Source organism: Canis lupus, chromosome 5 (genome assembly GCF_048164855.1).
Source record: "Canis lupus baileyi chromosome 5, mCanLup2.hap1, whole genome shotgun sequence".
Lineage (NCBI taxonomy): Eukaryota > Metazoa > Chordata > Mammalia > Carnivora > Canidae > Canis > Canis lupus.
This window is the reverse complement of record NC_132842.1, coordinates 59,596,278-59,623,983: the sequence shown is the minus strand read 5'-3', so window position 1 is coordinate 59,623,983 and position 27,706 is coordinate 59,596,278. Positions and strand designations below refer to the sequence as shown.

At 57.5% G+C, this 27,706-nt stretch overlaps 1 protein-coding gene across 2 annotated transcripts; it reads right to left on the bottom strand.

The window, feature by feature from the left end:
- Window positions 1-2,842: 2,842 nt before the first annotated feature.
- CCDC102A (coiled-coil domain containing 102A) lies at window positions 2,843-16,359 on the bottom strand. Of its 2 annotated transcripts, XM_072826962.1 has the most exons (9): window positions 15,606-16,359; window positions 13,269-13,495; window positions 10,205-10,313; window positions 8,144-8,260; window positions 7,516-7,725; window positions 7,052-7,222; window positions 5,710-5,813; window positions 5,394-5,512; window positions 3,392-3,529 (listed from the first exon to the last, which is right to left on the bottom strand). In XM_072826962.1, exons 1-8 carry the CDS (start codon window positions 16,212-16,214, stop codon window positions 5,425-5,427), a joined length of 1,635 nt encoding a protein of 544 aa, XP_072683063.1. In that variant the 5' UTR covers window positions 16,215-16,359; the 3' UTR covers window positions 3,392-3,529; window positions 5,394-5,424. The 2 variants fall into 2 exon arrangements, with proteins under 2 accessions (XP_072683062.1, XP_072683063.1); XM_072826961.1 differs by lacking the exon at window positions 5,394-5,512 and having other exon boundaries at window positions 2,843-3,529.
- Window positions 16,360-27,706: the final 11,347 nt, after the last annotated feature.

The window sequence follows — 27,706 nt, the reverse complement described above, 5'->3', positions numbered from 1 at the left end:
TTATCTGGAAGTCTGTGGTACAGGGAAGGGAGGTCACAGATTTCCATGCAGGCCACCCTGCAGGGCTACCCTGGAGGGTCAGGTTGGCAGCGTGACCTCTGCTGTAGAGCGAGGGGAGGCCAAGCCTTCAGAGGGCTGACTTCAGGGCCCCCAGCCTGTCCCTGCAGGGGGAGGAGGGGCTGGGTGGGGCAGTCTGGCCCAGCCAGTTCCCTAGCCTGTCTGGGCACTCCAGGCCTGGGAAGAGAGGCCCTGGCACCGCTGCCCCTGGGCTGCTGCTGATTTGGGTATTCGACCATCTGCCCTGGGAGACTTATCTGAGCTGCAGAAAGACCCATCCAGGACTGGTCCTGCAGGCCCTGCAGTGGGGTTGGAGTTGGGGGGGGAGGGTGGTGGTTCTGGCTTCAGCCTTCTACCATGCCATCCATCTTCTCTCCTTCCCTCCCCTTCCCTCCTGTTCTCTGCCCTCCCCCTTCCCTCTTTCAAAGATGCCCACTAAGCCCAGGCTACCTTGCTGGCTGCTGGCAGGATTCTCTGGCCTCCAGGAGCAGCTGGTGGGATGGGAGAAGCAAATGCACAGCCCACTACCACTCCAATGAGCCAAGTAGGCTGACCTCTGAGGGGCTGGGGTGCTTTGATGGGAGAGGGGCAATTCTGGTGGCAGTAGGAAGTTCAGTGTAGTTGGAGCTGCAGGGTCTTCGGGGACATGGAGGGTGGTGGGGCTGCAGGGGAGGGCAGGGGCTGTACCACATAGGGCCTTGCCTTGGAAGGGTTGGGGTAGAGGCCACAAGCAGGAGCTCAGGCCTCAGAGCCATCTGACCTGGAGTGCCAGCATCCCCACCAATGAGCTGTGTGGCCTTGGGATGGTACTTGATCCCTCTGAGGCTTTGCATCCTTGGTCAAAAGTGGGAAGATGTGGTAGCACTGGCCTCGACGGGTGTGAAACACATCGTGTGGCTTCGTGTTCCACAGTCGCCCCTGCGGGGAGTTCTGGGCCCACGCCTGACACACGTACTGGGCCCGCTAGAACTCGCACTGACTTTGGGCCAGCGTCTCCCCTTCTCCAGTCACAGCTCCCTTGCCTGGCCGACCGGATCAGGCCAGAGGAAGAACCCTCACACGGCCTGGGGGGCCAGGCAGTAACACAGTTGAGGTGCGTGCCGAGCAAGGCTGCGGGCGGCGCCCGCCTCTCCACCCAGCGGCCACGGCCACGCGGGACGGTGAACCCAGTGTGGTCTGACGAGCTGATGCCTCACAAGAAGGAAACCTGCATTATTCTGCGAAACTCCCCATTACTAATATTAACCACGCATTTAATACAGTTTTTAAAGCATCACGGGGGCCAAAGCTGACGCTTCTGTTGGCAGATGCTGCCACCAAGAACAACGGGACGAAAGAGCCTGGAGAATCTTCCAGCCCTGTGGTCTGTGGCTGTCTCTCCCCTCCGGAGACTTTGGTTTTCCCTTGGACAATGAAGTGGGAAGCCAGACCCTCCCCTGGCTGACATTCTCAGGAGCGGCCCCGCCCGCAGACAGGGCCGGGAATGGGGCCCCTGCTCAACACTCTCGGCAGAGGTGCCAGGGAGTCTGGGGGAGCCCGCTGTGCCTGCGGATCTGCTCTGTGTCTGGGAATGGCAGGTCCGCCTGCGGCCTGGGGAGGTGGCTCCCAGGGCTGTCGTCAGTGAGGGCCTGGCTCCTGGGGGTCAAAGGGCAGTATTTCAGCCTCTTCTGGGGCCCACTTCCTGTTTGGGAGAGAAAACAGAAAGACGACTGGCAGGAATGGTCCTCTTCCCACAGCCTTTAGGTCGGGGGCCCTGGCTTGTGAGGAAAGACCCATAGCGGGTGGCTCCCCACAGCGGGGTCTCGCCTACTCCCTCCTTTCCCCTCAGAGCCCAGGAGGCAACCTGGGGTCTCTCTGCCAGGATAGCAAACCCCACTTCACCAGCATCACTTGGTCGGGTGTGGCAACACGGGAAATGATTGATGCCCATATATATCACTAGCTGGGCTCTGGCACCATCTGGGTCTCAGCACTGTATCCTTAGGGGCCCCTCAGATGGTCACAAGAAAGAAACCCACTGCAGGTAGCTCCCCTCTGCAGGCAAAGAGCCCCTTTTCTAATTGAATTGGACTCCTTTTTGGTGCCAGGCCCCTGCTCAGCGCCTCAGATGCTCCTTGCTCACCACTTGAGCACAGGCAACTCACCCCTTCTGCCCACTAAAATAATGCTGACACAGCCTCTTTCTGCCGAAAGCAGGCCTGCTGCCGAGGATTCCTCTAAAGCATCTCATTAAAGGCAGGTGTCTCCATGCCATCTCACCTGGCAGATTCAATGATGTGTGCGATTGTGTTCTGATTAACAGTTTCCCCCGGATTTAATATAAATCTGCTGGTTAAAGAGGGTTTAGAAATTAAGCATCAAAAATTAAAACTACCTGCAATTTCATTACCTAGAACAGGGCTGGGGAAAAGATAAAAGAACTTTTTATTTATTGTTGCTTATACCTACTTTGGTCGCCTAAACTTCATCCCTGTGGCAGAGCCCAGCTGGCAAATCCCTCCTCTCTGGGGCATACCTTCAAGTATTTCAGTAACAACTAACCTTCCCTGAGTTCCAGATGAACTCATCCTATTCTCATGAGAGCTGTATGAGGCGCCTAATTTGTAGATGGGGAAATGGAGGCTGATAGAGGTCAAGTCACTTCGCCATGGGTGCACAGCCAGTGAGGGGCAGAAGCAGAGATCTGAATCCATCCGGTGCAGGATCGTTGCCTCCTCTCCTCCAGATTAGACATACACCATACCTTTTCCTTACACTCACACTGAGCAGCTCAAGTGTTCATCCATTCATTGTTTCTCACATTCGTTCATTTATTAAGTCACCTGACGTTCCTGAGCTCAGGTTGGGTGCTAGATGCAAGCTCAGGCCGCCCCTACATCACCTACCCACACCTGCCACACTCTCAGGACTCTGCCCCAAGAACCCAAACTCCATTTATTACAAAAGACTGGGTTTATCACATTGTACTGTAAACAGGTCTCCCTGACCCCAAGGTTCAGAGAGGGAGCCTGGGTCAAGGCCGCAATGGCCCCCTTTGACATCCCCCTCACCCCTGCATGAAGGTCCTTGGTGGAACAGGGTGCTGAGACCAGGCCTTGGAGTGGTCCCGTGTTTATAAGACCAAATGGGTCCAAGGACCCCGCACACATATGTACATGTATAAAACACAGGCCACGGATTCCCTTCCATGGGGTGTTGCCAGAGCAGGATCATTGGTGCCCACCCTGGGAGAGGAGGAAGACAGCCATGGCAGGGAGCACTGGCAGCTGCCTCGGCTGGAGCGGCCGGTCAGCCCGGACACCAAGGGGCCTGTGGTCACAGGCTGGTCCTAGAGTGGCAGCTCTAGGCCACTTGGATCTGCAGGTCCTCGTCTTCATCCAGGTCACTGGCTCCATCCCCAGCCTCCTCGGTGCCGAAGCGAGCACTTCGGATCTTCCCAAAGAGGGGTGCGTTCTGCTGCTGCCTGCGGAGCCTGTGGAGCCAGGAGGCAGGAGGGAGGACAGGAGGGTTGGGGGCAGTCTGTCACAGGGGGTGGGGGGAACACTGCAAGTGACTGAGCCTTCCCTAGCACTTCCCTGCTGCCAGGCACCAGCTGGGACCTTCTCCCTCCAGTATCCCATGTCACAGCATCCTCCTGGAAGCCGCTGAGGTGAGGGAGGTGCTACTGTCACCCTCGTTTTACAGACGAGGAAACTGAGGCACAGAGCAGTCAGGTAATTTGCCTAGTCCCCTAGACCGCAGGGAGAGAGGCTGGGCTCTGCAGTGGGCCCGGGCCAGAGTCAAAGCAGACACTAAAGGTCGTACTGCTAGGATTCGAACCTATGCCACGATGGGAGAGAGTTTGGGGGTGGTGGGTCTGAGTCCCCTAGATCCCCAATGACAGTGAAAAAGTGCTCCACCCTAGTTCTTCCCCACACTGAATTCCTAAAGCCAAAGTTTATGAGGGCTGGTGGAGGAAATGCCCATCCCCCAGCAGAGTGGCCGCCTTGGCTCCATCTTACTGGAAGGCATGAATTATTAACACGGCAGGGAGGGGGCCAGGCGGGGGCCTCCATTACGGGCTGTGATTTAGTGAGCTGTCCCCGGAACATTAAAGCACAAAAAGTTGGAAAATAAAACGAGGCAGCGGTCCTGGGCAGCCCTGCCCTCCCCGTTGGAAGCGCTGGAGAGGCTGGGTACATACAGCCTGCCTGCCTCCTTCGGAACAACGTGGCCAACGCTGTGGTAAAGCCTGGTAAAGCCCGGGGCTCGGGGCCTCTGAGGGGGTATGACTGGGTGGGGGCGCAGAGTGGGCAGCCTGGGCCCCCATGCAACATTTTATGGACATCACCCCAGGCAGATGGGGAAACTGAGGCTAGGCTGGCCACGTCACACAGCTGTCAGGTCTGTATTCCTAGCCACTCTCAGCACATGGCAGCATACAGTATGTGCTCTGTAAATGGGGGCAGTGATGGCTGGGGGGTGGGGTTGGGGAGGGGCTGTCTGGCTGGACCACCTGCCAGCTGTGTGGCCGGGGAAACACCCTCTTAGGCCTTAGTTTCCTTATCTGTCAGCTTTCTAGAAAAAAAATCTTCTACTTCCCTTCTGTCATAGGAGCGTGATTCTTGTACAACGTGGGACCCAAACAGAAGTACAACTCCTCCCCCCAACCAGAGCCCCCAGCAGCCTCCCCTGGATGCGAGGGGAGGAGCAACAGCAGCAGCTGACAGGTCCTCTGCACATACAATGTGCCAGGCACTTTTATAAGCTCAGTTAAACTGACACAGAGAGGTTAAGCAAGTGGCCCAAGACCACACAGACCATTTCCAAGCTAGTAAGTGTAGATTCCCACCCACCCAGGCAGTCTGGCTGCAGAGCCTTCGTCGCTCTGTCCCGTGGAATCAGAGGATGCGAGTAAGGGCCTGGCACAGGGAGACAGCACAGTGGTCCTGACGCCCCTGGCTGGTGGGGAGTGCTTGTGGATTTAGGAGGGCCTTGGACTTGGCTCTCTGTCACCTTATGGGCCTAGGGAGAGTACAGGGAGAGGGGGCGACTCACAGAGTATTGGGATGGGTGGTCAGGGGAGGGAGGAAGAGTGTGCTGGGTGGGTCCCCCAGAGACGCCTTGGTCGTTCCTTGGTTCCTCACCAAGGCTTTGGCTGATGGGTTGGGCCTACCATGAGGGCTGGGGCTCCTCCCTGCTTCCCTGTGCTCCTATCCCTCTGATTCCAGCCGGCTTGGGGTTCACTGCAGCCCGGGGACCCTGAGGGCTGCTTGTTCTTGCTGCCCCTGACTCCCCAGATCCTTTGGACCTGACCTTTCCAGCCTCCCCTTCCTTCCCTCTCACCACCCACCCACCTGCTTGCTAGCCGGTCACAGGTCACACAGGTCACACGTAGGAGGTGGTTGCAGGGCTCTCAGCTGCTCTCACTTCCTGCACTTTCCTGCCTTGATTTCCTGGCCCTGGCCCTTCCTGCCTGGAGGGGACAGGATTCTGGCCCCAGGCGTTCTGGGTCTCTTCCTTCCCCACCTTCCCCTCTAGTCAACCTTGACCCGGGAGGAAGTCTCCTGCCCTGTTTCTGTGTCCTGGCTGGGAATCCTGCCCCCGCAGCCACGCCACCCCCCTCCGCCCCTGCCCCCATCCCCGCTGCTGCAATCAGGGCTGTGCGCCCACCTGGACTGCAGATGCTCCAGCTGCACTTGGAGGTTCTCGCTCTGCTCTGTCTGCTCGTCCAGCGACCGCTGCAGCTTACGTGCCTGGTTGTGGGCCTCGTCCAGCTGGAGGGGGAGCAGGGCCAAGGGTGCAAAGGTCACCTTGGGTCAGCCTGGCCTGTCGTCTGCCCAGGACCAGCCACTCCTGCCATTCCTCTGCCTTTCCTAAGAGCAATCCCTGTCTGTCCCTTGAGGCCCAGACCTAAGGCCCACCTCCTCCAAGGAAGCTTCCCTTTGCTCCTTGCCATCCCTGCCACCCTTGCCTTCCAAATCTACATATTTTCCGAGACCCTGAGCTACTGATTCGGCCATCAGCCCGCCTACCGCTCTCTCCCTATGGGTCTTTTTGTCTGACCATTCATCTGTGGACTAACATCTGCCCACGGAGACACCTACCTACCCCTTGCCACTGCTTATTCTACTTGGCCAACCATTCACCCCATTCTATCTGCTTCTACTCTCCTAGACACACCTATCATCCCATCTGTCCACCCTTCTGTCCATTCACCCTTCTATGTGCTGTTCCAACCTAGTTATCTAGCCATCTTTCCACTGTCCACAGTCATCTATCTTTTCCGTGCATCTATATACTCATGAATCCATATACTCATTGGTCATTCATCCAGTCACCCACCTATCCATCCACCTATCCACCCATCCATCCAACCACTATCTCCCCATCCCCCTACCCAACCACCCACTCATCCACTCACCCATCCACACACCTATCTACCCATCCACCCATCTAGTCACCCACTCATCCATCCAGTTACCTACCCAATAGACCTATCTATCCACCCATCCACCCATCCAGTTACCTACCCATCCATTCACCCTTCCAGTCACCCCCCTATCCACCCATCTACCCATCCAATCACCTACCCATCCATCACCCATCCAGTCACTTATCAGACATCTATTGTTATATTTCATCCATCCCCCTCCCCCTCCCTTCCTCATCTACCAGCCCTCTATTTTCTCAGCCATCTGTTCATCCATCCGTGGAGTTACTTTCTTGTTCCATTTCCACATCTAGGTGCTACACAGACCACCGACATGTCCACCCACTCACCCCTCCACTAATCTATCCAGCTACTCATCCACCCTGCCTGTCTGTTTTTCTTTGCACACTATCTACCACCCACCAGACGCTGCCATCTCTGCCCCCGCCCCCACCCCCCACCCTCCCCTGGGCCCCTCTGGGCACTGGGGTCCCAGCTCACAGTGACACGGACGGCCCCTGCAGCCCCGCACCTACCGCAGCTGAGGCATGAGGCCACCCTTGGGCCCCAGTGGGTGCTCACCTCGTCCTCGGCCTGGGCCAGCTCCTTCTTGAGCTCCTCCACCCGTAGCCGCAGCTTCTTCACTTCTGCCTCGTGCTGCTCCACTCGCCGGTTGGCGTGTGCCAACTCGGCCACCTTCTCCTGAAACTGCTTCTTCAGCTTGGCGTGCACGTGCTTCAGGTCTGCCAGCTCCTGCGGGGAGGACGGTGTCAGGGGGTACCTGTCGGTTCTCTGTGTGCCTCCCACGCCCAGAATGAGGCCTACACACAGCAGGGGCTCTGCAGACGTGCGGCCGATGCGGTGGGTTCCGTGCCAGAGTGAACATCGAGCACGGGCACGGGGCCCACCGGGGTCCAGGGCCGGCACCACCTCTACCTCAGCCGGCCCGTGGGCTGGAGCTGGACACAGTGGGTGCTTGGCCCTGGCTGCAGTGGGGGCTGCCCCAGCCCCCCGCCCGGCCCCAGCCGTACCACCCACTCCCCCACCTTGTTCTTCTCAAAAAGTGCGGCCTGGCTGGCCCGCAGGTCACAGTCCAGTGCGCTGGCCGTCTGCCTCCGCCGTCGGGCCAGTGCCTCCTCCAGGTCCCCCACCTGTGCCCGCAGCTTCTTGTTCTCCCGTTCCAGGCCTAGCTTCTCAGTCTCCAGCCGCTCACGGCGACCCCACTCAGCGGCGTTCTCTGCCTGCAGCCGCTCCATCTACCGCAGGGCAGGACAGGGTCAGGGCTCCAGGGGGAAGGGGGCACAGGAGGGCCTGAGCTGCCTCCCCCCTGCCCCCCCGCTCCCCCTCCTCCTCGTCCTCCTGGAGCCATTTTTGGCTCCAGGAAGCAGATCCAGCTGCAGCAGCTATAATTAACCTGGGCTGGTTTCATGGTGTGCAGGATGTGGGGGTGCTTCTGGTCCCCTGGTCCCTGTGTGGGAGAGAGGCCCACTGTCCCCTGCAGCCCGCCCACAGACCGGAGCACCTTCTGGGTGTGGCTGGCCCTCACCTCAGCACACAGACCTGGTTCTTGCCCTCTTCTGGATGGTTGGCTGATGGAGGCAAGGCCCCGGCCCCCCACCCCCCTACCTCCCCACACCAGCCCCAAGCCCATCCGGGTCCTGCCGGTGGCCTCACCTCACCCCTCAGCTCAGCCATCTTCCTGTCCATGCTGGACCGTGCACCTAGCTCGTCCTCCAGGTCTTCGGACATGCGACCCAGCTCGTCCTGGTGGGCCTCCTTCAGGATGCTGAGCTGCAGGACACAGCATAGCCCGGTTCTGTGACAAGCACCTGGGTACACCCCTGGAACCGGCTCCAGGGTCATGGGTGCTGGGGCAGGAGCGCTCAGCAAGGAGCCTGATGTGAAATCCAGACGCACCCCTGGGTATCCAGGACAGAGCCTAAATCTGCCTGCTTGTGCCACTTCCTCCTACCTCATGACCATCTGCCTCCCAGAGTCCACTCGTGGCTCCTGTCACCCCATCTTCCACAACAGCAGCCCAGAATGAGCTCTTTAAAAAGATAAATCCAATTGTATTCCCATCCCTGGGTTCCTTAGGATAAGGCTCGACTCCTTTCTATGCTCTCACAAATATGGCTGGACTCTTGCCCATCTCTCCTTTCTCCCCTTAGTTCACTGTGCTCCAGCCTCGAGTCCACAAACACACCGAGTTCCTGTCTACCCCTGGGCCTTTGCATATACGGTTTTCTCTACCTGGTGTACTCTTTCCAGGATTATTTTTATTTTATTTTATTATTTTATTTTATTATTTTATTTTTTAATTATTTTTTTTACAGGGTTGACTTTTCACAGTTCTTGGGCCTTGGCCTAGATGCCCCCTCCTCAGGGAGGCCTCTTTCACCCTCCCTGACTACAAGTGGTGCCTCCTTTCTTGTCCGTCCCATTCCCCACCAGGATGTGAGCTCGGGAGGACAGAGAGCTTGTGTGTCCACCTTTGTATCCCTATGTGGCCTTGGCACTGGGTGGCCCTGTGAACTGGCTGAATGCGCCTGGTGGATCCGAACAGGGTCTGCGTGTGGGTGCGGGCTTGGCCACATCAGGATTGCCTGCAGTGGTGGCCACATGGTGTAGGCCCTGCACTGCGCATGTGCCGTGCATGAAGAAAACCAACAAACTATCACTCTGTGTGATGGTGGGGACGAGCCCCAAATCCACGACACTGAGGAAAAGAAGCCAGTTACAAAGGAGAATCTTTAGAATTATCTGCTAAACTGAGCACTCATGCTTTATTCACTTTTCTGCAAATGGTTCATCATTTGAAAAGACTCAAAAGGCAGATTTCTGCCCCCCTGCTCCCCAAGATGTCACTTGAGGAGGGCGAGCGTTTTAGGGTCTTCCCTAAGAGAGTCTACCATGAGACAGTGTCAGTTGCTTCCAGGGCAGTTCCAGGCTCTGAGGGCTGGCATCTCCGCGCACCTTCTGGAAATGTCCCGGGTCCTGCAGACTTTCCCCAGGTGGCCGCGCCCCCTGGTGGCCACGGGGGCCTGCACGGGAGGCAGGGGCAGCCACCCAGGGGGCCCCGCTGGCCGAGTCCCCATACTGCAGGCCCTCTGCCAGCTGGCGCCTCAGTTTTGTCATTTACAAAATGGGGACCTCAGGGTCCAGCGTCCTTGACTGCCCCGAGGCAGGAGTGACAGGGAGCACACACTAGACTCGGTGAATCCTCCATCCAGACTTGTCCCCTTCAGCCTGGTTGAGGAAGTCCAGTGAGGTCTGGTTCCCTGGTGACCTCATCCCTCACAAGGGTGGCTTCTTTAGGTCTTGCCTTAAATGTCACCTTCTGGGAGAGGCCATTCTTTTTTTTTTTTTCCCCCTTAATTTTCATTTTTTATTTATTTATTTACTGCTTTGTCATTTTATTTTATTTTCTTATTTTTTTAGACATGGCATTCTTGACCTGCCATCCCAGCTCCCTTATCCTGTCTGACTCCTTCATATTTTATGAATTTACCTGCCCAGTTACTGTTGGGATCTCCATGCCCCACTCCACAGCCCCTCCCTCCCCAAGGTAAGCTTCTGAAAACAGGGACACAGCCTGCTCGAGCACTCAGGATAGCATGTGGCTCATGGCCAGCGTTTGACAGGGAATGACCAAACTCCCTTCTTTCTCCCACTGCTGAAATTCAACAGTGCGGTGCTGCTTCCTCTAGGAAGACCACTGTTTCTGAGACTCACCTGCTTGAGCATTTCCTGCTTGGTCTTGTTCAGCTCCTCGTACTTGATCTTCCACTGGCTTAGCTCCCCTTCCAGCTTCTCAATGTTCCTGCTCAGTGTCAGTTTATCCCTGGAGAGAGGAAGAGGAGAGACAGACATGGGGAGGGCCCACTGAGGCTCTCTGCTGAGAGTCCTCCTGTGCAGCCTACACCAGTACAGTCTGTGTCCGAAGTCTTTGCCTCAGCATTCAAGGCCCTGGCACCCCATACTATGGCAGGCATGCCAATTTTGCATTCCTTCTGGAGCTGTCCACCTCTGACCCCCTGTACAATTGCGGATGCCCAACTCACAAGTGGGCAGGTCACCGGGACTCCAGGGCATTGGTCATCCCTGCGTAAGAGTCTCAGGCTCAACAGCCAAATATGACCTCTGTTCTTGTATGTACTGTGGTTGCCTGTAAGGCACAGTCCTGGGGTCAGAAAAGCTGGAAAACATGGTCCAGTGGGTCTTGGATGGAGGGGTCACCTCTGGTCATTATCACTGGGTTGGGGGGATGGTCTCCTATGATCCCCACTCTGCACTCTGATCTGTGCATGAATGAGATGCTGTGGGTAAAGAGCATGAGACCTGGCCCCTGGCACACAGTAGGTGCTCAACTAACAGCTATATTTATTCTTACTCTTCAGCATGCTTGCCTCCTGACAGCCCTCCCTCTCGGGGAACCGGACATTTCACGCCTCTCACATGGGCTTCTCAGAGGAGACAATGCCACCCTCTAGGAGGCATTTCTGGTAATCAGGCATGACTGGGTCACTCAGTGGGCGGGGATGAGGGTTGCCTCTGTCCTGCACTGAATGCCAAGGGCCATCCCACCCACCCCGGAATTATCTTGCATCCCCATGTAACATGTGCATGTCCTGTTGGACATCCCTGGGGGTGAAAATCATCTGAGCCTAGACCTTCACTCTGATTTACATATAAACAGAAAGTATCTTTTGTACTAACAGAGCGTTTCCCCAGGAACAGAATCGGTGTGTAAACTGAGGGAATGTTGGGCTTTGCTTTGTTCAGAACTTTGTTCAGAAAGGCCGTTACTCTCAGGAAATCTTGTCACCACCATGACGGCACTGGTGTATCTGAGTGGCCGACCCCACAATCTACACCTGCAGTTTTTGTGGCTGTCCTGGGAGGTGAGCCCATACACACAACGCCTGACTCTGAGGGCGCACTATGCTGGGAGTACCTGCTGGGAGGGTTATCGTCACCACCCTTCTTTGGAAAGGCACCAGATTCTGACTACATCTGTCTCTTGGACACCGTGGGTTTCAACCACATGGGTCCATATACACGTGGGTCGTTTTGATAAATACAGTACGGCATCGTATTTTTCTTTTTCTAAATGTTTTCTTTCCTCTAGCTTCCTTTCTTGTAAGAATACAGCACATAATACATAGAATACACACGATACATGTTGATCGACTATTTATATTACCAGTAAGGCTTCTGGCCAACAATTGGCTATTAGTAAAGTTTTGGGGGGATCAAATTTTAGGGAGTCAGATTTTCAACTGCACGAGGGGGGTTGTCAGTGCCCCTGACCCCAACATTGTTCAAAGAACAACTACACTTCGTTATTTCCTCTAGTGGAGCTGGGCCTGAGCATGTCCACATCACATTATATATATTTGGTTACAAACACCCTTTATGGGACCTGGGTGGTGCAGCGGTTTGGCGCCTGCCTTTGGCCCAGGGCACGATCCTGGAGACCTGGGATCGACTCCCACGTCGGGCTCCTGGTGCATGGAGCCTGCTTCTCCCTCTGCCTATGTCTCTGCCTCTTTCTCTCTCTCTGTGTGTGACTATCATAAATAAATTTAAAAAAAATTAACAAACAAACAAACACCCTTCATTTATGCTTTATCTTTCGGGTTAGTGAAACAGATTGCTTTTTGCCCGTCTTGCTTAAACAGAAATTTATGGTCTTGCAGTCCTGGTGGCTAGAAGTCTAAGCTCAAGCGGTCAGTCTGCAGGGCTGGTTCTGTCTAAGGCCCATGAGAGGGAGCCTGTCCTCTCGTTTCTGGGAGTCTGCGGGCCATCTCTGGTGTTCTTTGACTTACAGAAGCATCCCCCTGATCTTTGCCTTTTTTTTTTTAAAGTAGGCTCTCTGCCCAACATGGGACTTGAGCTCACAACCCCATATCAAGAGTTGCTTGCTCCACTGCCTGAGCCAGACAGGCGTCTCCCGATCTCTGTCTTCATACTATCCATGCGTTTAATTTCTAGACAGAAAAGGGGGTGTTACAAAATGTTCATTATAATCAGGCCTGTCCCTTGATCAAGGTCACTGGTGACCTCCATATTCTAAATCTGCTGGTCAGTGCTTAGCCCTCTTCTTCCTTGATCAGTTGCTCACTCCCTCCTCCATGAACACAGTGCGCCTGGTTTCCCTGACCCTTCCCAGACTCCCTTCTCCTGTTTCCTCTGCCGCTTGGCTCTTTCTCTGATCTCTAAACTCTGGCTGACTCCAGGGCCACATCCTCTGACCTCCCTCACCCAGCTCACAGCTTTTGAAATCACCTATTCACTGCTGACTCCTGTGTTTTTACCTCCAGCCCAGATCTCCCTCATGAAGTCCAGACTCATTCATGTACCCAGCTGCCTCCCTGTCATCTCAAATTCAACTAGTCCAAACCTGAATTCCCATCTGCAACCCTTCAGCCTCCTTGACCCTCCCTTCCCTGCTTTTACCTTTGCCCATGACACTGTCTCCCCACTAGGACAGAAGCTCCATGAGGCGGGGGGTGGGGAGGGCTTGGGTTCAATTATAGCCATATCCTCACTGCTAATTCCAGGTCTGACCCAGAACAAATGCACGATACATATTATTTAAATTAACAACACAAAACTTGCACTGGGTGCTCCAGTTACAGTACATTGCTCCAAAATTCCAAGCCTAAATAGTGCCCTTCACCTTCAGCAAGTCTCATGTTCCATGACATGGATTTTCATCCTGTGATCCTGATGGTGCCTTGGTGTGCCTCCCCCCACCCCCCCGCCCAGGCCCTGTTTCCCTCCTGGAACTCACTCTCGCTCCTTGAGCAACACCTTCTGGGACTCATCCAACCGCAGCCGCAGGGCAGTCAACTTGGATGTATCCTCCTCAATGGTGGCTGTGTCTTCCCAGGGTAGCCGGCTGCGCTCCTGGCGGCCTGAGCTGCTCCGTGGGACCCCGGCCCCCATGCTTCGTGCCTCCCAGCAGCCATCAGGCTCCTCTGGTCTGTTCTTCAGCAGGCTCTCCACTAGCTCCAGCTCCTGTAGAGACCAAGGTGGAGGATGGACCGGTGGCTGCTGAGCCCTCACCCCCCATTGCCGACTTCATGAACTTTCCTAGGTCCTGACCTTGGGCAAGTCACACAGCCCTTGTGGGCCCCAATTTCCTCTTTTGGAGCCTGCCTCTCCATCCCCTCTACTGGGCCTCTCCCTTTCACCTCCTGGAACTGCATACAGAGTCAGCCACCAAAGTTCCCTGTTATCTTAGGAGATTTCCCAGGAAAGGTGGTAAGCTCCCTGTCACTGGAAGTATGCAAACATATGGTGGGACCTGATGTGAATGGATGCAGAAACAGGGACTCCTACAATGGATAGGAACTAGATTTCCTCAAAAGGAATTCTGGCTCTAAGATTCCATTCTTTAGGAGCAAACGCTAAGGTACTGGAAAGTAGGTGACATAAAAGATGCACAGGAAAGCAACCCCTGTGAGCAGAACCAGCTCCTAGACAGGAAGTAGTGAAAGACTATTGACTCAAAAAAAAAAAAAAAAAAAAAAAAAAGACTATTGACTCAGTGCCAAGCACCACCCTTTCCCCCATCCCCCCGGCTTCTTATTCCCCTTTGCCCATCCAGCCTTGCCCCTGCTGCACCCCAGGCCTGCCTCTGACCACAAATCTGAAACATCCATGGCCTCTGTTCCTCCAGCCTGGCTTCCCCCATGACCTTTCTAGATGAGTCTATGCCAGCTCCTTCCCTGTCTGGCCCTGTTTCCCTGTGTGGATGGGGACAGTGGCCCTGAGAACTACCTGTGAAGAGAGGTTCTACTAATGTATCTCAGACACAGTCTGGGTGGTGGCCTCAAATGCCACCTGGTTCAAAGCCCTATTTCACAAATGGGGAAACAGGGAGAGAAGGGACTGGTTCTGGGTCACAGAACACAGAAGTGGCTGGGCTGGAGAAAAAGAATCAGACCAAAACCCCAAGGCCTCTGCCACTGCACCTGCTAGCTCCTGGAATGCAACTTTCAACCACAGCAAGGACAGGACAGGAATAGCACCGTGAGGCTAGCTGACAGGGGCTGTCATCATCTGTCCCAAAGAAGAGCAACAAATGCCACCTCCAGACACCAGGCAGGCCTGGGAGTACTGGAGGCATCAGCCACCAGGAGGCAGCAGTGCCCACTCTAGCCTGCAGGGGTGGCAGGGGCTGGGCAGGGGAGGGGAGAGAAGGGGAAGGGGCAGCCAAGAATCTCAGCTGGAGGAGCTGGACTGCCTGAGGATGGAGCTGGGAGGAACCTGAGCCTGGACTCTGCTCTTAGAAGGCCTGCTCAGTCAGGGGCCGCTGCCCTCACACCCACCATTCCTGCTCCAGCCATCCTGATTTGGAGGTCACCTGGGTTCAACTACCCAGCACTCCAGTCACCAGGTGGGAGACCTTAGTACTTAATCTCTCTGTGCCTCAGTGTGCTCATCCACAAAGCAAACACCTCTTGGGATTGTGACTGGATTAATTAGATCCTGCACATGCCAGCGTAGTGCTCTCTGTAGGTGCCCACAGGATGATGGGAGCTGTCATTCCCCGGCTCTGGGCTTTTGCATGCCTAGAAAGCCAGCTTGCGTATTTCCAGCTAATTCGTTCCCATCAGCTTGAATGGGACCTCTTCTAGGAAAGCTTGTGTGAAGCCCCCTCCCCAGAGCCTGGTTCAGGGACCTTCTCTGTGCTTCTAGTACCCTAACAACCTCCACCTCTCAGGCTTTGACTGATGCGGTTGTAAATGTTGACTCCTAACCACCTCCCCACCCATTCAAGTTGAAAGAAGGAATGGACTCAGTTCTGCGGCTAACGGATGCCTACCAGGCAGGTGCTCCCATCGGCTGCTGTCCCGAAGGGGCGATTCTAGGGTTCTGTTGGCTGCTTAGGCGCAGGAGTGGAGAACACCAGGTCCCAGGCCTCTCCACCCTCTCCACCGCCGCCAGAAGACTGGCGCCCTGAGTCCCGGCGGCGCAGCGGAGGCGATGCAGGAGAGTGAAGCCTCCCGGGCGACCGAGCCCTCCGGGTCCCCCTCGCGGCCCCGCCCTCCGCCCTCGGGCCCCCAGCGCCCAGGCCCTGCCACGAGCCCGCCTCCTCGCCAGCCCCACCCGCGCCGCGCACCTGGCTGCCGGCGGGCGCTTCGGCCCCGACGTCGCGCACCGGCTCCTGCTCCCGCTCAGGCTCGGGCTCGGGCTCCGGCCCGTCGGGCGTCCTGTCGGCGGCCCCCCGGGCGCCCCGCAGCCGCGCCAGCTCGCGGCCCCGCGCCTCGCACTCGCCCTGCGCCTCCTGGCGCTCGCGCCGCGCGCCCGCCAGCTCCTTGGTGAGCGCGTCGAGGCGCTGGCGCAGCTGGCGCACCTCCTCGCGGGCGCGGTTGCGCTCGGCGCGCACCTTGCTCCACTTCTCGCGCCAGTTGGCCGTGCAGTCGGACCACCAGCGCATGGTCTTCTCCATCTGCGCCGCCCGCGCGCGCGCCTCCTCCAGCTCCCGCAGCCGCAGCTCCTCGCGGCTCTCCCAGTCCCCGTCGGCCAGCAGCGCGGGCGGCGGCGGCAGCGGCAGCGGCAGCGGCAGCGCGGGCGGCGGCCCCGGCGAGGGCGTGCCGCTGGGCGGCGTGGGCGGCAGCGAGTCGGCGGGGCCCCCGCGCTCGGGCGACGGGCTGCCCAGGATGGTCAGCAGGCTGCCCTTGGACAGCTGCGGAGACTCGGCCAGCCGGGGGCTGGGCCCGTGGCTCATGGTGCGGCCGGCCGGGCGGGCCCCGGGGTCCACCTCGGGGCGGGCTCAGCGGCGGCGCGGGGGCGGCCGGGTGTGCATGACGACGGCCACCGGTCCCCGCCGCTCTCCCGGCCGCCGCCCGGGGCGGGACGCCTCCTCCTCGGACCTGTCGGAGAACGCAACCGTTAGCAGGTCGTGGCCCCCATCTGTCCATACGGGGAGGGCGCGGTTTGCTCCAGGGAAGGCCCCAGGGAGGCGTGGTGGTGGGCAAGGGCTGTGGCCGCTTCCTCCCCGGCTTCCAGACACCCCCTCCAGTCCCTTCATCCTGCGGCCAAGGCAGCCCATCAAAACCCTGATCTGCTGCTGTCCTTGACTTCTAAGTCGCATTTCACAGAGCGAATGGCCCCCCCATCTCCACCCCAAGTGCAGCATGCTTGCACACCGACATTACTCCCAGGAGTCCCCTCCCTGCCTCTTTCTGCGCTGAGCTAACTCTTCTCATCCTTAAAATTTATGAGATACCACTCCTCCTGGAAGTCCTCCGGGACCACCTGAAGCCAGGTGGCCAGCCACGCCTGTGCCTCCATTAGTAGTGTGACCAACCTCACCTACCATTTATCTGTTTCCCTGCCTGCTCCCCATCCTCACCCCAGGCTGTGGGTTTGCTGAGTGCAGGGCTGGCTCTTGGCCACTGTTTCTGTCCCAGCATATGATGACAATGACGATGACATTTGTAGAGGGCCAACTACAGGCCAGGTGCCACGCCCACGGCCTTATGTGGACTATCTCATTTATTCCTCTCAATAGACTCAAGGAAGAGACTGCCATTTACGCCAGAGGAAAGAGGAGGCTCGGAAAGGTTCAAGCCCACATGTGATTCCAGATGCGGTATCTAGGAGCCCAAATGCAAACACTGGTAAGAGTATGGTGAAAGCAATGCATGCTCTGGTGTTCTGATGGGTGTCTAGATGGCAGGGGTGGGGACCAGTGGGTGTGCAGTGTGGTGAGGGGTCCCATCGCTGGGCTCTGCTATTCATCAGCCACATCACTTTAAAGGAAAGTGAGTCACAGGTCCTCCTCCTCTCTGTCCCCCTCTCCCTCCACTGTGGTCTTGCGTGGACCACCACCACCAGCAGCCCCTTGGGATGTCACACTCTCCCTTCCCTATTGAGCTGAGCCTGTCCCACAAATCCTCACCCCCAATCCCAAGACTCTGCCCCAACGACCAGCTCTTCCTCTGCAGTGCGTCGCTGGTAGGGCTCCCAGCACCACAGCAAAGTGCCTCAGCGCCGGCTGCTCCAGCATGCCTCGCTTACTATCTCTGTCCCCTTTCCACCCTCCTCTCACCTCTAACCCCTCACTCTCAGCAGGTGACCTAATGTTACAGTTCACAGTGAAATGGGAAGCTATCAGATTGGCACGCCCTCCGGGCCCTGCCCCCAGGCCCATGGCCTCCTCCTCTCTGCCCCTAAGAAGATGGAAGGGCTCTCCCTCTTTGGGTCAAAGTGTCTCCCATCCCTGACATGGATGCCCTCTTCAGGGGGCCTCACCCCTGCCTGAGTCCCTTCTGGCACAATCTTCTCCCTCCCTGCTTCCTCTCTCCTTCTCTTCGAGGCCCATCTACCCTTTTGGTCTCCCTTGCTCTCTCTCCAGGCCCCAGCAGGCTGGCGTCCAGCCATGCTGCCCATGGGGCAAGTCTCAGCCCCCGCCAGGGTGCCCTCTCTGGCTGTGGGCACCGTCAGTCCCTCCTGCTTCCCTGCATCAGTCTCTTCCCTGGGCTGCCATGCTCTCTGGTCTTTCTCCTACTCTCCAGCTGTTCCCACCAGCCTTCCTGTGGCAATCTGGGCTCACTGTTGAGTGCTGGTGTCATCTAGTCTTGGGCCCCCTTTTCTCTCGCTGCCCTCTCCTGAGCCACGGCACCGTGTCCTAACAACCCCAAATCTCTCTTTCCAGCCAGGCTGCCCTCCAGACACCACCCCCTTACCCCTCATCTCTATTTGGCTGCCCCTCAGATAACTCAGACTCAGACTGGTCAAACTGGAACTCTTCTCTATTCCCTCCACAACCAGCTCCTCCTTCTGGATGCCCCCCCCTGGGAGAAGAGCCCTTTTTCCCTCTTTCATGCTCTGGAGGATGTTCTGGAATCTGCTTTCCCTCTCCACCCTGCCACCTCCAAGTCTTGTGGGTCTGTCTGCCACACATCACAAGGAGCTATCCACCTTCCAGCCATGCTGCCACTAAGCTGTCCAGGCCACCACACCACCTCCCACCTGGGCGACCCCAGCCACCGCCTCCCTGCCCTGTCCCCTGGCAAGCTGTGCCTTTTTCAAATCTGTTCTAAACAGCAGCAGCCAGAGTGAGTTTTTAAAAATGCAAACCTGACCATGTCAGAGGCCACACCCTTTGTTGTTGGCAACAGTTGTGACCCCTCTCTGGCATCAAGTCCACGTTCACTCCCTCTAGGAGTCCAACTCCAAAAACTCTTCAATCCCAAGAGGAGCTACGGCCACCTGATCCCACCATTTGTTCACTGTCCGAGCCGCCCACCCCAGCCCCTGTCCCCTTGCCCAGTTCCCACTCCATGACCCTAATCTTTCCCGGCCAATGCCTTCAGTGACCCAGGACCCTCTTCTGTCCTGTTCCCTCTGGACAATGCCAGTCCAGGGCACTCCACTGCTCTGCCTGTCTTGCCTTCACCTATCTGAGCAGGCATGGCAGCTTTCACCACCACGTGGACCTGGCATCAGTTTAAGTCCACGACTGTTAGCATCTTGGTGCTGCCCAGTGATCCTACTGTATTTCTCTAGTCTGTTTGCTGTTTGTTAACTGTCTGCCTCCACCAGGCATCAGTTCTAGGCGCAGCTCTGTCACCAACCTCATGTAAGCCACTGCCCCCTTTTGGGCCTCAGTTTCTTTACCTGTAGAATGGGGGTGGGGGTGAGGTAGACCAGTGGGCTTGATTAAGGAAGGGATCCTTCAGATTCACTTTGACACTTGCTTAAAATGCAGTTCCTGGGCCCTCCCTCCCCCTCTCCCCCACTAAGACTCCTGGTCAGTAGGCATGGGGCTGGGAATTTGCATTTTACTAGTCCAAGTGGGGGACACTTGAGTATTTGGTGATACTTTGTCACCACCCATAGTTTTCATACATACAAACGTGTATGTCTCAATGCCACTAACACCTGCACAGACAAAGTTACAGACCCAGACACGGCCACACAGATCTAGGTTCTAGCTCCCTGTATGCCACTAACTTGCTGGCAGGCTGCATGCCTTCTGACTCAGTCTCCCCGTCTGTGCAGTGAGGTGGCAGGCTCAGATGCCATCTGCATTCAGACATCTCTGCACACCCTGCAGACACACAGGTAATCCCACACACATACACACAGATACGAAGACATGAGGAGACACACATATCCTCGGAGATGGACCTATATGCACATACAGCTATATGGATGCACAGAGGTGCTCACCTGGAGATACAGAGTCACAGATGTGCCCGACGACAGACACATGCCAACAGACAGATGGATACACACAGAGAGACTGCAGATACTCATCCCTGAGATGAACTTGGCCACACACAGACACACATACAGGCACTCACACTCCTCTCCCCATTTTCCTGGCCCAGCTCCACAAGAAGGTCTTGGAAAAGAAAAACAATGTGAGAGCCTGAGGGGGAGGGGAGGAGCCAGGAAATCCCAGTGCTAGCCTGGCGACCACCACAGCTGCGCTGGTCATGGGGACTGGTGGGAGGGTCCTCCAGGCTCTGTCCGCTGGGCCCTCCTGGCTGCCCCTAAACTGAGAGGGTGGCAGGGAGGGGGCCCGATGCCATATCCTCTCTGCCTCTGGAAGCCTCCAGGCCTGGCATGGTGCTCAGCGGGATGGGGGCGGGCTCCTTCCAGGAATCTCCAGCCTGTCATGCAGGGGCAGGGCCGGCGCCACCCAGGCCCCTAATGGCTTCCAGGCGCCCATGCTAAAGGCAGGGGTGGGCTCCAGACTCAGCTCCTGTTGTCCTTCCCAGCAGCCTGGCCCAGTCCCTCCTGGGGGCTGAGGGAGGAGGAAGGGGAACAAGGGGGAAAGAGGAGCTCTCAACAGTCCTCCTGCCTTTCCTCTTGCAAGCCCAGGGTCCCCTGGAGGCTGTGTGTGCACACGTGGGAAGCGGTGGATGTCCAAGGTTGGTTTTCTCTAGAAGCACGCTCCCCCAGCACACTGGGAATCCTGCACTCTGTGTGGACTCAGGGCAGCCAGACCCTGCCTAGCAACACCTCCCCTCACCCCTGCTCCCACCCCACTCACATAACACAGCCTCAGGGACATGGACACACACACACACACACACACACACACACACACACACATAGCCCTAGTAACGGCCACACTCAGTGAGAGTCATGTAACACAGAAGCTCAGCTCACAGTGACAGAGACAGGCTCTGGCTGCCCTGTCCTGCCCGTCCCCTCCCCACCAAGCTCAGTGACTTCCTCCCATAGGGTGTGTGTTTTCTATGTGTGGGGTGGCCTCCTGATTCCCCAAGGGTTTCACCCCCCCCCCCCAAAGAGCAGGTCGGGGAGGGACCAGCCACTACAGGCCCCAGAGAGCCTGCCCCAGCCCACCCTCCCTTCTGCCTCCTACCAGCCAGACGGGTCTATTCCTGCGCTAATCCTCAGGGTTTCTGCTCAGGCTGTTCCCCCTACCTGACTCTAAAAAACCTCACCCCTCCTTCAGGCTCAGTTCCACCACTTCCAGGAAATGCCTTGATCTCCTCGGCCCCAAGTGCTCCCTGGGGAGCACAGCCCTACAAACTGTCACAGCCACATCTGGCCAGATGCCCTCTTCTTTTGCAGGGCACGCTTCCCCAACCCAGACTTGTGCCACCCACAGCTTCTTGGATACAGGATTTTTTTTTTTAAAGATTTTATTTATTTATTCATGAAGGATACAGAGAGAGAGAAAGACAGGGAGAGACACAGGCAGAGGGAGAAGCAGGCTCCATGCAGGGACCCCAATGTGGGACTCGATCCTGGGACCCCAGGATCATGACCCAATCCAAAGGCAGGCGCTAAACTGCTGAGCCACCCAGGGATCCCTTGGATACAGGATTTGCTTAAAGTTGGCTGGTGGGGCCAGCAGAGAGCTAAAACTGTGACCCTGCATCCCCTTAGTGGGATAGTCCCTCCTAGTGGGACTCAGAGCTCCTGGACCCCAGCCCCATAGCTGTCTTCATTGCCCCAGGCAGCTGTGGGCTCACTCTAGGGCAGGAACTAAAATGTTTTGATATCGTACTTGCTTCAGGCCAGGCCCTCATCCACCTTGTCCACAGAAAAGTGACCAGTGAGAGGCTCCTGCTGCTTGTGGAACTGTGTAGATGGTCTCCCCTCCTTTCTCCATCAGCAAACTCTTACAAATCCTTCAAGACCCTCCTCTGGGAAGCCTTCTCTGGCCTCACACAGAATATGTTAGTGTTCCCAAAGCACTGCCACCTCCCTGTTCTTCAGTAATGGCACGAGGAAATCTTGGTCTCTCTGGCTGTCATTATGGGGCCCAGCATACAGCAGATGCGCATAAATGCTTTCTAGGCTGATGGACTGTTAGGGGTCCCCTTGTGGAGAAAAAGGGTTGAACTATCCTAAGGATAAGGAGTCATTTTGGGGCCAGGTTTCAAACCAGGCAGGTATCTGAAACTGTGGCCAAGGTCAAAGTCAGAAGTCATTACATGGCCAGGTCAGGGATTAGGCCTCTTACCTAAGTGGCCCACAGGAGGACGACTTTGTGTTTTGTCCTTGGCATGTTTAGATGAGTCTCAATATCCAGCGAAAGAAGTGAGCAATGCTGAAGCCTGGACAGGGGCCAGCTGAGGGGTTTGGGCATTGCCCAGTGGCCCACCTCTGCCCTCAAGCTCAGAGCCCCACTCTGTCCTTCCAGAACATTTCAGGTGGCGCTCTGGAGCTGCCCATGGCCACAGGCCTGGCTGTGGGAAGGGAGCAGAGCCCAGCAGGAAACCGCAGAGGACAGCCTGATTGGATAAGTGCAGGGTTCAAGGCTGGTCAGCCCACAGACTGCGGGCACCTGTCCCTCGGACCTGCTGCCTGGGCTCCAGCCACTGGATCACCAGTAGAGGACTGAGAGAAGGGAGGGAGGTAAGGAGGGCCTGCAGGATAGACCCGAGTGAGCCTCGGGGTAGGCACCTCTGGCCTGTCCCAGGTATCTCCATCTCAGGCTTAGGAGCCACAGAGATGTCCTAGGTCACATTTAGAACCCCTTTCTTTCCAATGGGCCAACGCCCAGAGGAGCAGGTACTTGTCCACCTCCACACAGAGGACCAGCAGCAAGGTGGGGCTGGAGTGCTGGGATCGGCTGCCTCCCCGCCAGGGTTATGTCTACCTGAGGGGCCTGATGTCTGCGGATGGGGGCCTCAGGCCTCAGGCCGAGCGGCCAGGCACAGCTGGTCGGGGAGAGACTGAGGGCGGCGCGCGGGGGCCGGCCTGCCTGCGGGCCAGCGGCCGCCTCTCAGCGACTCCTTGGACTCTTCGCCCAGGTAGAGCGCACATGCCCCCCGCCCCGGCTCCGCCACTGATACGCTGCGGGATGTCTGCGCCTTTCTGCCTGCGCCTTCTGGGCCTGTTTCCTTGCCTGTACCATGGGGGAGAGGCGCTAACGAGCTCCCTAAAAGCTCCGTCCAGCAAGTGGGCAGACCCTGTGCCAACCCGAACCCACTAGAACCAACCCGACCGCCCTGTCTGTCTGTACAGCCCACACTTAAGATACGGAAACAGGAGCCCGGGGAGATGCGCCTGCAGCTCTCCTCCACGGGCGCCGTCGGAACGCCGAGGCAGCTCCAGCCCGCTGCATTCTCCTCGCACGGGCCCGCCGCTCGTAGCGGCCCAGGCTCCGTCCAGAAATTCGCTTTCGGCCCTCCCACGCCGAGAGTCGCGTCCGGCCCTCCCTTCCTCGCCGCCTCCCCACCCGCCGGGGCCGGGCACGGCCGCCCCGCTCCCTCTAGCGGCTGGCGGGGGCAGAGGGGGCTCCCGGCCCCGCGCGGCGCGGTCCCGCCCACCCCGCCGCAGGGCCCCCATTGGCGGCCGCCGCGGGCCGAGGCGGGGGCGCCGCGCTCCGATTGGCTCGGGCGCCCGTCCGTCCCACACTCGCCATGGTGACCACGTTGGGTCCCGGGAGAGTTCCCAATTCCGCCCCCGCCCGCGCCCCCTCCCGGCCCGGCCCGGCCCGGCCCGGCCCGCAGCATTCCGAAGGCGGCTCTGCCCTCCCCCCGCGGCCCCGCGGCCCCTCCGCACCCGACGTCCGGGGCCGGGAGGTGGCGGGAGCCCGGGAGGGGGCCAGGAAGTTCTGCCCGGAGTTTGGGGGTTGCTGCGGACGCTGCGCCCCTCTCCTCCAGCACGCCCCGCCTTAACCCCTTCCCTCCCGCGGAAGGTTCGCGGGCTGGGGGAGTCCCCGGACGCCGCGGCCCGCCGCCCCCGGCCCTGCCGCCCCCGCTCACCTCGGCCGGGCACCCGCGGGCTCCGGACGTCCGACCCGCCGCGGCTGGGCGGAGCGGGCACGGGGCTGGCTGCGGCCGCCGCCGGGAGGGCCGAGGGAGGGCCGCCGAGTCTCCTCCTCCCTCCCGGGGGGGAGGGGACGGAGGGGAGGGGAGGGAGGGGGAGACGGCGGGGCGGGGACCGGGGCGGGGGGCCCGGGCGAGCGGCGGCCGCCGTGTGACCTGGGCCCGCCGAGTTGCCGCGGTGGGGGCAGCGGCCGGGCTCGGGCCGGGCCGGGGCGGGGCGGGGCGGGGCGGCGGGCCCCGCTGGAGAGCGAGCGGGACCCGACGGAGGCCCGGCCCCGCCTGGAGGCCGGGTCTGGGGGCCTCGAGGGGTCCGGCCTCCCGCCTCGGGTTTCCGAGCGCCGGCGCCGCCCCAGGCGCCCTGCTGCAGGGGTGGGCGCCGCCGTCCTGCGGGGCGCGGGGTGCGGGGCGCGGGGCGCGCCGGCCGAGCGTTCACTGTTACCTGCATTCCTCCGGGGAGCCGCGGAGCAGCAAGTCTCTGCCCTTCACCGGGCCTCAGTTTCCCCTTCGTGCCGCAAAACGGCTCATCGAAGTAACCTCCCGCGTGTGGGGAAGGCTGGTGGGCCCTTGGCCCGCGGGGCGGAGGTTTTCCCCGAGGTGCCGCTGAGCTCCGTGCCGGCGGTACGGGAAGGCGCTCCAGGGCGCCCTGGGCGGGCTTCCTCTGCCTTGGGAATGAGGTGGCTGCGGTTTGGGCAGGAGATGGGGTCGGACACCTTTCCACACCATATCCTGTACCTGGAAGGCGACTGCAAAGATTCCTCCCCACCCCCGCCCCCACCCCCCTTTTTTTCTTTTCTTTTAAAGTAGGCTGCACACGCACTGTGAGATGAAGAGTCTCCTGCTCCACCAGCTGAGCCAGCCAGGCGCCCCTGCGGTGAATCCTTCTAAAAATACAACCCAGACTTCACAGAGATAGTGAGGGGGAACCAGAGCGTACTGGGACTTTGCCTTGAAAAGGAAACTGAAAGTGGTGAAGAAAAATTAGCTTTAACTCATGATTAACACTGTTTAGATTGTGATCCCAACCATGCAGACATCAGAATGAAGAATCCGCTCTGTTACAGAAAGAGGGTTACTTTTGCAAGTATAGTGGAGAGTTTCACAGGGAAGGATCACTCTGAATCCTTTGGTAGTCAAGCAACTCTCTTTGAAGGACTGGTCGTGTCTCTTCCTTTGTGGTCAGCTAGGGCTTCATTGGTATAGTGTCACATCAACTTCATGAAACCCCACACTTTTTGCAAGATTTGCAGTTTCGCCTGTCAGTTCATTTGCTTCATGTTTGGATGGTTATCCGCTGATATTATTTGAGGGAGACAGATTTGGGTGAGGGTATGTCAGAGAGGGAACTACTCTAAGTGTTGCAAAGCTGGTCTTTGCTTTCTCTGCAACCTTGGGCCTGTGAGAGTCAGATATTGAGTAGTCAGAGGATAGGACTCCCAGTTGGAAAGCTGAGGAAATGCTCAGGGGGGCTTTTGGTTGCTAAGGACAGCAATGGGCCAAGAGCCAGCCCCTGGTTCCTTCCCAGGTGCTCTTTCTGGATGGAGGCAGCAGTAGGGATGGAGAAGGTTGAGGATGCCAAGTCAGTGGTGAACCTAAGCTCCAAGTAGAATGTCACAGTTAGGCCCTCTTTCTTAACAAAGGAAGTAGTCCTAGGATTGTCCCTTGCAGCAGATGGTGAAATCCCAAGAGGTCATGGAACCAAGAGGTATACTGACCATAGGCTTGGCAGTTCATATGAATGATCTAAGCTTTAAGTCACCCCTACCCCACCATCTTATAGTGAGAAAAGTGAAAATCAAGTGACAGGCTTGGGGTCACAAAGCCAGAAGATCTGAGAGCCTAGATCTGACTCAATCTTGCCATTTTCACCACTATTCCTAAAACCACATGTCCCATGGGTGCCTGGGTGGCTCAGCAGTTTAGCGTCTGCCTTCAGCCCAGGGTGTGATCCTGGAGTCCTGGGATTGAGTCCCGTGTTGGGCTCCATGCGTGGAGCCTGCTTCTCCCTCTGCCTGTGTCTCTGCCCCTCTCTCTGTGTCTCTCATGAATAAATAGATAAAATCTTTTTTAAAAAAAACATAGAGTAGAGTGGTGGTGGCCAGGGGCTGTCAGGAAGGTGTGTGCAAGGTTGCTACTGAGTGGGGATAGAGTTCCAATTTGGGAAGGTGGAAACGTTCTGGATAGTGGATGGTGGTGACGGCTGCATAGCAATGTGGATGTACTTAATGCCATGGAATTGCACACTTAAAAAATTGTTAAAATGGTAGATTTTGTGTATATTTTGCCACAATAAAAATCATTAAAAGTCAGATATCTAGTTTTCTATGTCCAATAAAAGGTCAAAGAATGAAAAAATAAGGATATGGGGCAATGGTAGAGAAGAGTTAGAGAAAATTTAGCCCTAAACGAAGGCTTCTCCTGGATGCAGCCAGGATTGAAAAACACTGAAAAGTAAATGACTTTTTTCATGGTGAGACTAAATTTATGTATGTTCTGTTTGGGGGGTCCCACTTATCGTCCTCTTGCAGATCACAGGGTGAGTAGCCCCATGGGGAGAGACACTTCACTAGAGATGGTGTGTGGCTATCCCAGAGTGGGGAGCAGGAGGTGGCTTGCTGCCTCCCTCCCTGCCTGGGGGCGCTGAACAGGGACTGGCGTGCTTCTAAAGCTGAAGCATCTGGAATGTTTTATAGGGGAGTTGGAGGTAGAGCAGCCTTCCAAGGGGAAGCACGACCAGAGCTGCCCCTGAGCCTTTGAAGGATGAAGAGTTGGGGTCCTGCCCAGTACATGTGTATGTTGTGGCTGGGACAGAGCAGGAAGATGGGTGTGAACACGGCAAACTCATCCAGAACAGGGTGGACATAGAAGCTGGATGGGGCTAGACCATGAAGGCAATAGGAAGCCACTGCTGGCTTTTGAGCTGGGGAGTGTCTTGGCGGTGACTTCCAGGGTCTGGAGAGCAGGGTAGAGTAAAACCAGCATTCCACCTGAGGCAGGGCATAGTGAGGCTGGCACAGATCCCAGGTGGAAAACAGAGGGGCTTTGGGGGGAGCGGGGCCTCCTCCTGGGCCCCGAGAGCAGTTGCCTGGGTTAGCAAACAGCAAGAGGAGGAAGCCTGCTGGTGTTGTAAATCTAGAGGTAGCTAGGAGGCCTCAGAAGGAAGGGCTTGGAGGTCATGATCTGGGTCATGGCCCCAAAAAACCTAAGTGCAGAGAGAGGCAAAGGCTTGCCCAAGTCATCCAGCTGGAGTGTAGCCGAGGGGTAGGTGTCCCTGCAAAGCCATTGCACTGCAGCTACAGTGGGAGGCCTGGGGACATGGGCCTGTGCTTCCCCAAAATCCCACTGCCCTCCGAGGTGCAGCTCTCTTCCCCCTTCCCACAGAGGCTGGAGCTACCTGTGGGTTGTGGGTCGGTGCCCACAGGGCTGCAAGGTGGGGAGAAAGAGAGACTGTTGGGGGCTGCCTGCTTTCTCCACTTTGCTGTCTCCCCCTCTCACCCTGGGGGTAGGAAAGTACGTTCCTAGGTTGGAATTTTCCCAGGGAGTCTGGCTGGGTGAGAGAGGGCACCCTGCTTCCCACTGAAGCACACGACATGTCTCTTTCCCCTTGGGGTTCTGCAGAAGAAGTGGCTGGAGCAGGACAGGCTGACCAGCCTTCCAGCCACAGTCTGTCCACATCACATCTGAGCTCTGTTCCCAGGGAGGAAGGCCTTTCTTTCTTTTTTATTTTTCAAAGATTCTTATTTATTTATTTGAGAGAGAGAGCACAATGGGAGGGAGGAGCAGGCTCCCCGCTGAGCAGGGAGCCTGACATGGGGTTGATTCCAGGACGCTGGGATGATGACCTGAGATGAAGGCAGATGCTTAACCAACTGAGCCACCCAGGCGCCTGCAGTGAGGCCTTTCTACAGAGGGCTCTGCGCGGGTAACTCTGGGCTAGGCTCTTGTCTTCTGCAGG

What these genes read in the sequence shown, in the direction of transcription:
- CCDC102A (XM_072826961.1), bottom strand. Translation starts at nt 16,214, where the DNA reads ATGAGCCACGGGCCCAGCCCCCGGCTGGCCGAGTCTCCGCAGCTGTCC. An exon ending in AGCAGGAAATGCTCAAGCAG is followed by an intron (nt 8,261 to 10,204) that starts GTGAGTCTCAGA and finishes TGTGTCCTGCAG; the next exon opens with CTCAGCATCCTGAAGGAGGC. An exon ending in CACTTTTTGAGAAGAACAAG is followed by an intron (nt 7,223 to 7,515) that starts GTGGGGGAGTGG and finishes TCCTCCCCGCAG; the next exon opens with GAGCTGGCAGACCTGAAGCA.